At 48.5% G+C, this 13,642-nt stretch overlaps 1 protein-coding gene across 2 annotated transcripts in view; it reads right to left on the minus strand.

Moving 5' to 3' along the window:
• Positions 1-612, minus strand: part of Il10ra (interleukin 10 receptor subunit alpha) — a 14,424-nt gene extending 13,812 nt beyond the window's left edge. Inside the window, exon 1 of one of the 2 annotated variants that reach the window (XM_050156399.1) lies at positions 489-612. In XM_050156399.1, coding sequence (XP_050012356.1) covers positions 489-555 — 67 coding nt within the window. In that variant the 5' untranslated portion in view covers positions 556-612. The remainder of the gene's footprint in view (positions 1-488) is intronic. The other variant, XM_050156400.1, reaches the window with a different exon arrangement.
• Positions 613-13,642: the final 13,030 nt, after the last annotated feature.

A 13,642-nucleotide genomic window follows, 5' to 3' on the forward strand; every position in this document is an offset into this window, starting at 1 on the left:
GGGGGGGGGGGGGGGGGGGGGGGGGGGGGGGCGATAAGTGGCAGCCGGAATGCGTTGAGGGCTAAAGACTACCTGCAGTGGTCAGGGAGTGGGCGACGGGAGAAGGGGGAGGATGGGGGTGAGATGGTAGAGTAGGGTTCCGTTTGGGGAGAGGAGTCTAAGAAGTGGCTAAGTCAGACCCATGGAAGAGTCAGAGCCCCAGAGAAGCAAGAGTTAAGTTATGGTTCGCTGTGAGGTGGATAGGTTTGGGAACAGGGGTACGGGATGGGAACTATAGACCTGATACATCCTTTGATGGCCACTCCAGAGCTGCCACGGTTAATCTTAGCCTCCTCCACTTCTACAATAGTGAGCCCGAGACCCAATTTTGCCAGCGTGAAGGAGCCGGAGCTGGGAATCGCGGAGGTCCGGAGAGGGCCATCAAAGCCGATTCTCCGCGGAGTGTAAGTTTGAAAGCACAGCAACAGAGCGAGCTCTGGGGAGCCTACCGTGTGCGCGGGAGCCCTGGCTCAGGCTGGCGAGCGCGGTGAGGAGCAGGAGCAAACGCGACAGCATCCTGGGCGCACAGCCTCATCGTCTGCCGGAGCCGGCCCTTGCGCCGCCGGCCGCGGCTTTGAGAATTGTAGACTGTCGCCCAGTCCTCGAGACCCGGCAGGAGCGCCGCCTGGGGGCGGGGCCTCGCTACGCCCCGCCCTCATTTCACGGAGTTCGGAAACCTCTGTAGTCTAGATCTAGTCAAGGCGAATCTCCTGAGGTTTTGGTCTCAAGGTGAAAGTGCAGCTGAGCCCTTCTGCTTGCTTGGCTCCCAACATCACGGGGGAGCCTGGCCGCATGATATGTGTGTGTGTATGTGTATGTGTGTGTGTGTGTGTGTGTGTGTGTGTGTGTGTTCACGGCACAGGTGGCCAGGGTGTAGAAACTTGTTTTTGCAGTGGTTGGGAGCAGAGCTATAGTGGCCAGCGAGGCCAGGAACTGACTGGCTGTGCCAGGCCAAAGCACAGATGTGTGAGGACACTTGTGAGAGTCCTGGTGTTGCCCTAGCTCTCAGCTAAACCAACAGTGAGAGACTGTCCCCTACCTGACTTCATACTTTTGGAGGGAGTCCACGACACCCCCCGCACATTTTAGGTTGTTTTTGCCTTGAATCTGCAGGCTAGAGGTGATATTTGGCCTGATTTCTTGAGACCTGGCATCACCCAAGTGTCTCTTCGATGCCCAAGACCTCAGTCTGCCTTCCTGTTCCACCAATGATGTCACTGTGGGAGAGACCAGGTTTTGGCCACCTCACTTATTGGCAGGCAGCACTGCTACCACGGGAGTGTAGCACTCAGAGGAATTCAGGGTGAATCTCGACCGAATTTAATCAAGATGTGCACAGCGCCTATGGGCCCATCTGCCAGGCACATACATATGCTGTCCTTGAGACCCTGTTTCGTTCTGGGAGGGCACACACACTCACACACAAAAAGGGCTGGAGTCACTAGGATGTCCTTGGGCTCTTAAGAGGACATTTCCCACTCCCGTTGGTGCCTACTGGTCACACTGAAGACACACTACTGTGTGGAGCAGGTATGGGTGACCTTTAATCCACAAGTTGTATGATCCTCAGTGTAACCCCCAGTCCTGCCTCACTTAAAATTGGAAACAGTACAGATATGAGATATTTATTAAGGGTCCCCTCTCCCGGCAATTGGATTGAGTGTTTCTCCAGTGTGAACTTTGTAAATGACAAGGTCCTGTCACTATGTCAAAAATTTGGACACCCCTGTACCTGGAGAAAGGGGCTCCAACTTGGGGTGTGGGACACAAGTGTTGTATGCATGACCTGGGAACGAATGATGCGTCCTCCTCCATGGCTTGTGGAGATACAAGCTTTGTTTAAACACGGTGGGGATGGGTAGAACTACGCCCAGTCGACTGGACCGAGTGTGTGCCGAGTGGGCTGGGACCCTGCTCTGTACTTGAGGGTGCTCATTAAAAAAGGTGCTTGTCAGTGGGGGGCAGGCTGCCCTAGCTACATGGCTAGTTGGGGATAATAGCTGTGAACCACAGCATCCAACACACATATACATGCACATGGTTATCCAGGACCACCCTCAGGGGACAGACAGCCTTGTTACCACACCCTCACATCAGCTAAGTCGAAAAGCCTCAAATTTTTATTGTGTGAACGTTTTTTTTTTTTTTTTAAAAAAAAATTATTGTTTTTACACTACCTGTCCCTCCACTGGTAAGAGTATACATTGCTTGGGAGTACCCGGGCATGACGCAAGAACCCAGGCATCACTTCCTTGTTCCTAATAACGCCCCCCCTTTTTTTCCGAGACAGGGTTTCTCTATAGCTTTGGTGCCTGTCCTGGAACTAGTTCTAGCAGACCAGGCTGGCCTTAAACTCACAGAGATCTGCCTGCCTCTGCCTCCCGAGTGCTGGGATTAAAGGCGTATGCCACCACCGCCGGCTCCTAATAACCCTTTCAAAAGAGAGCACTGTGGTTTTGCTGCCTCAGCAGCCTTTATTTTAGTTTTTTTGTTGAGTTTAAGACGTTTAAAGCCCCCTTCCATGGCTGTTTTGAAGGATGATCAAGATTGTTCATTCATAGACCAACGCTTACCATCACAAGCTGATGCTGGGGGAAAGTGTTACCAAAACCAAACCCCTTCCTCTAAAAACCACCTGGCTGGAGGCAGAAAGTGAGCAGGGATGTTTGCAGTTTCTGGTAAGGAAAGTACAGACTAACAAGTGGATGCAGGGCGGAGATCAGGGAAGGCTTCCTGGAGGAGGTGGCCTGGTAGCTGAGACTTGAGAGCTGAGTTGGCAGTCGGCGAGTAGCAGTTGGATAGGAAGAGATTGGCACACTTTGAGGGGCCGACATAGTTTGACGCTTTGCTCAGGGCCCAACCAGCTTTGAGTGCAGGCTATTCCCTTGTCCCTCCTTCCTCCACAGAAACCAGGGGAGATGCTATACCAGGCATACAATTCCCACCCCTTAGAAAAGTAAAACTGTTAGAAGGACCCACACGCGTGCTGCTCTGTGTTGGGTGCGGCCTGCTCTTTGGATCTGACAAATCCGCTCTGAGGTTCTGTCGTCAGCACCTGTGTTGGAACAGATGATAAGTAACAGGATTTTCATGCGCTCGAACTCTTTGGGGTGCACCAAGGACTCCACAAAACACTTCACAGCGTAGCGGGAATCAGCCAGATGCTGAGCAATCTCCTTTCCTTCTCCTGGGAGCATGGGACAGCTGTTTTCCAGTGTGTGACCAGAAAGTACGTCTGGTTTTAACCCTCATGAAGTTGCAGTAGTTGCCATATCCAGGCCTTGCCCCTGCCTGTGCCGCTCTGTCAGCCACCCAGAGGGCCCAACAGTCGGTGTTCTGCAGATGGGAACACCAGGGCAGAGGGCAGAGATTTCCTTCACGCAGTACGCAGCAGAGCTGAGGTCAGTCCTGGGCTGTTAGACCCTAGAACTTATGTTGTCTCCTATTTTGGCAATGACACCTTTGAATCTTGGAAGAATCCTTGCAAATCACAATGTCAAGTGAGTTGAAGGAGAATGAGTGTGGTGGGGGGGGGGCGCGGCTGCTCAGGACTGAGAAGACTGTGTGGTGGTGGGCCCAGGCGGGTTAGGCAGACATCTTGCTCCCACGGCAGCGCTTAGGGTACCTCTGAAGTCCGGATGGCTCCGCTGTATCACTTTCACTCTGCTCCATCTGGGTCCCTGTGATGATGTTGTCTCCATGGACTTCACAGGGATAGAGGGCTCAGTCATCTGAGCAGCAGGAAACAGGGCTCCGCAGGCACAGCTTGTCTCGGGACTCAGGTTTGGGGAAGTTCCGGGCCTTGTGATCATTCTGACAGAGCAGCACATAACACAGAAACCCAGGGCCACGGAGTCTGAGCTAGAGGCAGAAAAGAGGAAGCTGCCTAGGGAAACTTGGCAGGTCTTGGGGTGAGAAGGATTAAGTGCAAGGTATAGGGCCTGCCAAGGCTAGGCCAGTGCTCCAGGCCTGCTCAGTCCAGTTCTAGTCCCAGGAGGAGCCTTCTGAATGGATCTGTGGAAACTAATTCATGACCACTCCCTTTCGCTCTCTGCCCAACACTTTCCTGGCTAAGTATGATGGGGCTCAGAAGAGATGTCCTCTGAACAGTGGCTGGGACTTGAATATGGTCCTGCTGCTGCTGCCGCCGCTGCCTCATGCTCTTCAGCTGGGTTGCTTTGTTGACAAAAGCAGATTTGCATTTTCAATAGAATCAGAACACTGACTGTGTAGCTAAGTAATTGGTGACTCACTCTGCAGAATTCAAGCCATAGTTTCCAGATTCAAGTACTTCTGCCTGTCATGTCTCAGCAGCTCAGCCTGTGGAACTCTGCTGGCTATGGTAGCTTGTCCTGCTGGCTAGCTTGGAAGAACCGGGGAGATATGCTGGTCTTCCAGGTGAAGGTAAAAGTCTTGCTGGCTGCTTGAAGCAGCAGACTCGGGCTAAAAGCTCCTCACTCCTACACTCTGCCAAGGATCCTCCTCTTGATGGATACTCAAAGCAGAACCCATGGGCCTTTGAAAGGGAGCACCTCATTCTAGCTTGTCTACTACCAGCTTTGTGACCTTAGCCCAAGGTCCTGGGCCTCTACTAGCCTCTGCATGATTGAAACCATTATAGTCTTGTTGGGCTATTGGAGGGCTGGGGACAAAAATATGGAGACAACTGATGTAGCCTTCACCAGTGGAGCAAATGTGGTTAACAGAAATAGCCAGCAGAACCTGCCACCTGCTGTATAGACGGAGCCAGTCCACTGTCCCTCAGTCTGGATTTGTGTGGCTTCTCTCTGGCTGTGATATGGGCTATGCGTGACAGGGTCCTGTGTTCTTGGGATACCTACCTTCACCTGAGTGATTTTTCGGAGCACCATCTTGGCAGGAGAGGGTATGGATCATGCCCTGTCCTTTCCTTGTGAACTCAGATGGAAGCAGCCAAGCACAGATCACACACAGAAATGTCCCCAGTTGTTTAAAAAGAGAGCATGCCTTCTTCCAACAACCCAGATGGCCTTGACTTCTCCTGTCTTTGAGGGTATCATTTCCTCTTTCTTCAAAAATAACAGCATCCCCAATCCTTGTCTTCCAAATGAAGGAAGTTGATCTGTTGCTGGGCTTCCAGACCAGAGCCCCCTGGCAGGTTCCCAGCATGTCTCTCTGTCTCACATAGAGACTTCTGAGCTGTGGTAGCCTGCTCCAGGCATGTACACAGACATGGTGCATTTTAAAACGCTGTGGGACATGTGCAGATATCAAAAATATCCAAGATATTGCCATTTATACTTGCTTCAGGACATGGCAATTATAATTATATTGAAGCAATAAATCTGTCGCTTCAGGACAGGCACCAGGAGGGTCACCAGCCCAGTTCCATTCTACACTGAGCAGTCTATACAGTGAGACAGGCTAACACTCCCTACCTTCAACTTATCCAGGCCGCTCCATAAAAGAGGAGGCCCTTTTCTCTGTTCCTGGAACCCACGCATTCTCGTTTATTTCTTTTACCTCAAGATGATTCACAGAAGGAACCTCGCCATCCTCCAAGAGGAATTCCCAGCTGTGGTGCAGTGGTAAGATTCCACACAAGACACATTGCCTTCACCCTAATACTAAGTGGAAGAGAAGCTGTGGTCCAGGTGGTAGCAGGTGAGGCCTTTCCCTCAGTGGTTCCCCTCGGGAGAGAAAGAGACCGGGTCGGCCTACATGGCGGCTCTCTGGGCTTCTGTGAACAGTACTTATGTTACCAATCATAATGGTAGTTGGAGTAGGTGAGGGGTAGCTATTATATCACAGACCTGGCTCCTTAAGTGCCCAAACCGTATGAGCTGAGCTGGTACATCCAGAGGCTTACAGTTCCAAGCCTTCAGGGCTGGAAGTTTATGGGGCTAGGCGCTAAAGCCATGGTTCTCAACCCGTGGGTCTCGACCGCTCCACAGGGTCATATATTGGATATTTATATTATGAATCATAACAGTAACAAAATTACAGTTATGAAGTATAAATGAAATAATTTTGTGCTTGGGGGGGGTCACCACAACATGAGGAACCGTATTAAAGGGTCTCAACATAAAGTTTGAGAACCAAAGCCCTAGAGACTAGACGTTCATGGCTCTAAATGCTCAAGTCTGGGGGGGGGAGGTGTTTGTTCTGGGCTTTGACTGTCAATGGCCTGGTGCCTGGTGCAGCTAGTGCAGGCCTTGTCTCCCAGCAGTTTGCTATAATGCAGTCAGTACCAACTTGTGTTAAAACTCTGAAGCTTTGCCTTTGGGGGACCCATGACTCCTAGCAATGCCTAAGGTCTCGAGCCTTATGTACTAAGACCCTTATCCCTATATTTCTATATCAGGTGTCAAGACCGCTTACTCATAGGACTAGGCAGAGCTTTGTAACTCCTTCTATGATCTATAGTCCTTTGACTTCAGGTCCTTAAAGTTTTCTCTATACTTCCACTGTATCTTATTGCTTACCCTGCTTCTGTTCCCCACTGTCTCCCCTCCTGGCTGTTCTCTGGACTTCTTCGGACACCCGATTTCTGTTACTACCATCGATGCCCTGGCACCTCTGCCATTGCTGCGGTGCCACCACCACCGAGGTACTGTTGCTCCCACTGAAACGCTGATGTCTCTTCTTCACGTGAACAACTCAGTCCACTTCTTATGACAAGAATCAAGAGCGAGTGAAGGTCATTCCAGAATCATCTTTTATTGGGCACCATGTTGCAGCACCGGAAGCCTAGGAGATTATTTCCAAGCCCACTCAAAAAGTCAGCCAAACAGCTTGTTACATAGCCAGAAGTGGGGTATGAAGAAGTTTCTATGAGTCATGGCATAGCCATTCATGTAAATGAAAAATTATGGGCTACCAAGGGGAAATATTCCTCCTCTGACCCGGATGGAACTTGCTGCTAGAGTTTACCAACACTTGTGACAGCGTGAAAGATGGGTGTGAGTTGTTTGAAATAGCCATGGCTGGAGCACCATGGTTCTTAGGCAAAACCCAGCTTTGACTGTAGTGTTGCTTCCGCAAGGCATTTGTGGCATGTTCAAAGGAACCAGGCTACTATAAGACCAGCCAGCCAGCTTTCCAAAGAAGAATGCTTGGAAAGTAGGAAGCCAGGAGCAAGGGAAAGGCTTGCCAACAGTCCTGGTTCTGATGATTTTAATAATTCACACAAAGCATTAAAAAGAGTGTTTTAACTAAAGACCTAACAAAAGCTCAAGGCAGAACTAATAATACTAACAGCATGTGACAATGTTTGGCTCTATTTAACAATGCTTGGCAATGTTTAGCTCCCATTTCAGTGACCCAGACCGTGGTGAATCCCATTGATTCGTTTCATCCAACTTCAGTCCTAAGACACGCATCAGCTCAAACTCAGCCTCAGGAAACCATTTTTCTCTCTTTTCTAAGGAAAGGTGTTTCCCCTATCACAGCACAGCCGTTCATGCAAATGAAGGTTTGTATTTGTACCAATGGCAGGCCAAGGAGACACTCCATAGTCACTGTGGAACCAAAGATGCAGCACTTCGGTTGGACTCTTTGTGGATATCCAAGGCTTCTTTCAAACAACAGGCTTGTCTTGTCCTTCATCTTCTTTTTTTTTTTTTTTTTTGTACATGAGCAAGCAAGTTCACCCAGAAAACAGGAGACTCCTAACAGATGGTACCAGTATGTGATGCAGAAAGTACATGTGAAGCCGGGCGATGGTGGCGCACGCCTTTAAACCCAGCACTCGGGAGGCAGAGACAGGCGGATCTCTGTGAGTTCGAGACCAGCCTGGTCTACAGAGCTAGTTCCAGGACAGGCTCCAAAGCCTGGTCTACAGAGCTAGTTCCAGGACAGGCTCCAAAGCCACAGAGAAACCCTGTCTCGAAAAAAAAAAAAAAAAGAAAGAAAGTACATGTGACCCCTTCAAACCTCTCGACTTGAAGAATTTAAAGGCTGTGTTCCGTCACAGCCCTGGGGGCAGTGAGTATGCTGGATAGAAACACCCCAGACTGGGGTTCAATTCTAGGCCTGTCAGTTGTCATCAGTGACTTTGGCTAAGTCCCAGATTTCTCATATCCCATAATTCTTAGCTGTAAAATGTATATGGCAACACTTTTTCCAACCTATCAGGATTAAAGTGAGCAAATATTTGTCAGATACCCTTGCCTAGGCATAGTAGGATTAAAAAATGAATCAGACTTTGGTACTTTTGGGGGATCAAGACCTCCAACAAATAACAATGCAATACAAGAATGGTCAGCTTAGAAGAAAGTGTTGAGATCACGTAAGGCATTGAGGCTCCTATGGTTATTTTTAATATAGATTGGGTATTTTTTCAATCCAGTGTGGACTAGACACAGTCTCTTACGTTTGGACATCCCTTTTCCAGGGCCCCAATCCTCAGGATCCCTGCTAGGATGTCAGGTCATCTGTCCTGGCTCATCACTCTTCCTAGGACATTTTGAAAGTGACATTTTAACGTTTTCACAGAATCAATAACAAATACAAGAAATGGTAACTGGAGGCTGGCCAGGGAGGCGGGTGAGAAGCATGCACATAGCCAGCAGTTGAGCGCGTGGGAGAAAGGCAAGGAAGAGGGAAGCTAAGACCTCAGGGTAGTCTTGAAGCACTTGTCATTTGCCAGAAAATGAAACTCAGAGAGGAAGAGCTGTCTTAAGACAATGTCAGGTTCACACCTCACCCCCAAGCTCATTCTGTGGTGTCTTGACCTTTGGAGACAGAAGAACAGCCACGGTCTTCTCACCTTCTTTCCCCAAACGTTTCAAGCAGGGAGACACCTCCATTACTCTGAAAGGAGTAGGCATGTTCCCTGGTATCTTGATAACCAGCACCAAACGGCCTTTCTGTAGGCACTGCCCTGCCCCAGACATTCTTCTCAGGTTGTCAAAAACAAAAACACAACTGGAGAATTACCAGGACCCATGAAAGAAAAATAAACTTTTTTTGGTGGCATGTTTTTAGAGTTCTTGTGTGTGAGACTACTTTTACACTTCTTAAAACTTTAAAAAAATTTTTTTTAAAGACAGGATTTCTTTGTGTTCTGGAACTAGCTCTGTAGTCCAGGCTTGCCTCGAACTCACAGAGATCCCCCTTCCTCTGCCTCTCAAGTGATAGAATTAAATGCATGTGCCACCACTGCCCGGCAAAACCTTTAAAATTTTGATGACTCTCAGAAATGCACAAAAATTCTTGGATCTAGTAAGTCATAAACACAAACACACACATACCCCACACATGAATCAAGTGTTCATAAATATGTAGACATTTTACTAATATTCTGATACAAGGTATGGCATTTCAGAGAGATGACTCCTGCTTCGTGTTACAAACTGCGGAAAGCCTAAGGTGCGCTTTGGAAAGCTGGAAATCAGGAGCAGCTGCTCCGAGAGTCATTAAATTCTCTTAGGTAGTCACATTTATAAGTGACAGAAATGATTACTGGGTGCTTGCCCATTGGCTGCCCTAGGGCATGCTTCCAAGATCCTTCTGGTTGGCTTGATTTCTATCACAGCGTGGTCCTGAGCTTATGACTCGATGCCTCTTGCCTCTCCACTGAATTTTCCTCCCTCTAGCCTCTGCATATGAAAACCTAAGTCAGTAGCACAACTCTTCCGGGGTCCTGGTTTGATGTCAGGACCTCTGCCTTCCTTGTGGCATTCCTCCCTATCAGGTGACTAGCTCAACTGCACAGACTCAGCTGGGTGTCAGGCAAACTAGCTGGGGAGGTCTGTGCCTTTTTAGCTGAAAGGAAACTAACATTATTGCATTGGGTAACTTGCTATAATTACTTTATCTGCCCATTTTAAAGCAGAGGAAAATGAGTCTTTTTCTGCTTTTTTAAAACCTAGTTCCACATGGCTCCACCCCTCTCACACTAGCCACAGACAAAAAGTCACCAATTAGGCAATCCCAGTCATAGACCAGTTGGGAGTCTGGCAGGTAAAGGACGAGCCATGGGGCCTGTGAACAGGTATTTGGGATCATCTATCCCTCGGGCAGATGCCATGGGTGCAAATACAGGCAGGAGCTGCTGAAATGTCCTGGCAGAGTTTTCACAGGACTCTGAGCTGCCGTGGGAGATGAGCCGGCAGTTTCTGAAGCACACACGATATCATCCTGATGCAGTCATTCCCAAGTGAGACTCTCCCCCAGGAATCAGCTTTCGAGCATCTGTCATGCTCTGGCTGCCATCTAGGCCACCAAACAGAATGTAAATGGTAGCCAGACAGTGGTGTGTGTGCTGCTGAGAATGTTTACGTGAGAAAAGGGTGGGCGGCGAAAACCTCTCTAGTGTGTGACTTCTGAGCAAGGACCCGAAGGGGGTGAAGAAGGAGTCATGGGGGTATCTGGATGGAGAACGTTCTGGGCAGAGGGGAGCAATATTGCAAAGGTGATGTGGTGACAAAGCTGTCAAGGTGGGGACCTATGAGGCCAGTGTGTGAGAGAGGCTCACGGAAACTCCACAGGCTGGAGTTTCCGTGTGAATCATGGCTAGTGGCTGGCAAACAGAGACCAGTAGACAAAGGATTTGGGAATCTTGGTCTCTCTCACCTCCACTCAGGGGTGTCCATGGAGCAGGGACAGGGCAAGCATGTCACTGGGTTTTTCTTACTGCAGTGTGGATTCCTTCTCCCACATGGGAGCAATCCTGTCCCTGTGTTCTGATGTCTAGACTTTTTTTAACCTCACCCTCTCTCTCTTCCTCTTTCATCCTTTCCCCATTTCTTGTTTCTATTTTTGATTCTTCCTTCTTCTCTCAATCTGAACTATCTGGGCACAGAGGCAGTTGCTGGCAAGAAGGCCAGTTGGGGTGAAGGGGAAGGTCCATGTGTTCTAGTTTCCTGTGGCTGCTGGAACAAAGGCACCCAAACTGGGTTCATTATGCCAAAGTTAAGGTAAGGGGAGTCACATTCCTCATGGAAGTATTTATGTGAGAGTATGTGCAAGTGTGCAAGTGTATGTGTGCAAGCATGTGTGTGTGAACAAAATCTTCATCTGCCTCGCTTTTATAACAAAAATGTAAGACCTAACATGTGACTGAATGTAGAGCTAATTCTCTCTATTTGTAATCTTTAATTCAGCCATACCTGCAAAGACCCTGTTTGTGTAGTTGATGATTTTTACAGTTTAAGGAAATCGTCTTAGTTAGGGTTTCTATTTTTGTGAAGAGACACCATGACCACAGCAATTCTTATAAAGGAAAAATATTCAATTGAGGTGGCTCACATTTTTCAGAGGCTTAGTCCATTACCATCACGGTTCAACATGGTAGCGTGCAGACATCGTTGTGTGGGAGAAGTAGCTGAGAGTCCTACATCTTGACTTGCAGGCAACAGGAAGTAGTCTGAGACACTGGGTATGGCTTGAGCATATATGAGACCCCCAAAGCCTACCTCCACAGTGACACACTTCCTCCAACAAAGCCACACCTTCCATGAGTGCCCTTCCCGTAGGGGGTCATTTTCTTTCCAATTACCACAGGATTCATGTGGATACCACAAGGGTAGGGGGCACAGGATCAATCTCTCACTAAGACCAATCAAGTTCTAATCATCATCTTTGAATTGATTCACTTTATTACACATTTACATAACATTTGCTCAATGCTAGACAATTGAGGATGCTGGACAACCACTGTGAGCAATGCAGGGTCCTCCTGGGATTTTTGACATTATGTTAAAACATTGACATCTACAAAGTTCAAACTCAAGAGTTGTACATGTGACCTGTAAGTCATAGGTTGGACACTAAGGCAGACTACAGATGTTAATCAAATAATCACCCAGCTGGAATGCCAAGTTGTTTTCATCTGTGGTAAGTGTTAAACCAGCCCGTGATGGATGAGGGGATCTCTACAGTTGAGAACTGGGGACAGATTGTAGTTGGTGTTACCAGATAAAGAAGGAGGGAACAGCATTGTCCAGAGAAGGGACCAAACCAGCACTGGGAACCAGTGAGATGTGTCCCCTCCCGACCTTTACCTTTGTCTTTGCCATTGGCCACTGCTCTGTATCCAGGGCCTCTTCCTATACCTGACCATGCATTGTCTCTACTTTCTGCCCAGTGTGGCTCAAGTGGTTCAACAAGGAAACCCCAAGTTCAGTATTGGGGCCAGACCTCTAAACTTCAGTCAACTTTATTTTAGATCCTAGGATGTGGCAGGCATGGTGTTTGGGGTTACATGGAAGAAGATAAGATAAAGGTATTATTTTCGTTCTTGAGGCAGGGATTGTGTGCCTGGGGGAGGGGTGTAAAGGTTTCTGCACTGTACAGCCTGCTGACTCACTGTCTGTGTGACCATGAGAGCATAACTTCATCTCTCTGATTATCAGTCCTTTTCCAGGTACTCCAAACTCTAGTCGTACAGACCTCACCTGACTCCTCTGTGTCTACACTGTAGGCCAAGTGGCAGCAGACATCAGACACACGCAAGTGGGGATGCAGAAGTGGTCTCCTCTAGACTGAAAGGCTTGACCTAGACGACTTCCTTGGGCACATGCCACCTAAATAAGGTTTCCAAATGAGGGTCCCATGCCAGGCACAACAATCCAGAAGATGGCAGGTAAACCTACTAGATGCAGGACCTTGGAGTGTTCAGTATTATCTCTGGGGCCCTCCTTGGGTTTCACTGGGCATTTTAATCAACCAGGGTGCTCCAAATCCTGGGAGTGGAATTAATATAGGTGGCTTAAGTTTAATTCTTTTTTGTGACTGGTGTGTGGATGAATGTGTGAGTGTGTTCACCTGTGGGTGTGTGGAGAACGTTGGGCATTCTGCTCTATCACTCACTACAGTTTTCTTTTCAGACAGGGTCTCTCACTAAACTTGGAACTAGGTTGTATGCCAGCAAGCCCCAAAGATCTTCCTGTCTCTGTCCCCCACCAGTGCTGGGGTGACAAAGGGCATGCAAAGTCATATGTGGCTTTTATGTAGGGGATGGGGATTCAGACTCAGTACCTTGTGCTTGCACAGAAAGCATTCTTTACCCACTGTGCCATTGCCCTTGTCCCTTGATTTTTTTCATGACATTGGCTCTACTGCGCCCAACCCTCCTCCTCCTCCTCCTTCTCCTCCTCCTCCTCCTCCTCCTCCTCCTCATCATCATCATCCTTGTCCTCCTCTTCCTTCTAGTCAATTCATCCACACAAAAGCCCAATGTGGAATAAAATGGTGTGACCACTGATCAGAAACATTTCTGGAGAATTACTGCTTCTGGGAGTTTTAATGTCCATGGTGAAGTGAGGATATAACCCTCTACTGCCCACCCCACATCCTTATAGGGTTTTAGAAAAAAATAGTGAAATTCTGTACCCAAGCACTCTTTCTCCTCATCATGGCACCTAGCACAGAGCCTGGAGATAGCTCTGAGGAGGACCAAACCTTGAGTATCAGTGCTTGAACCCTGACATTGCTGAGGCTTACCAAACCTTATTCCCCGGCAGCTGTTGTGGGGGCAGGTGGGTTAACCGTCCACAGGTGGTCATATTAGGATTTCTTTTCCAACCATAGCGGCTTCTGAATCTTCCCCTTGTTCCATGCCCTCTTGCCTTTTAACATCTGGGTGGGGGATTTTGCTCAGAGTGCGAATCAGGCTCCT

The sequence above is a fragment of the Alexandromys fortis genome, unplaced genomic scaffold, assembly GCF_014885135.2.
Source record: "Alexandromys fortis isolate MF-2015 unplaced genomic scaffold, M_Fortis_MF-2015_v1.1 scaffold_89, whole genome shotgun sequence".
Lineage (NCBI taxonomy): Eukaryota > Metazoa > Chordata > Mammalia > Rodentia > Cricetidae > Alexandromys > Alexandromys fortis.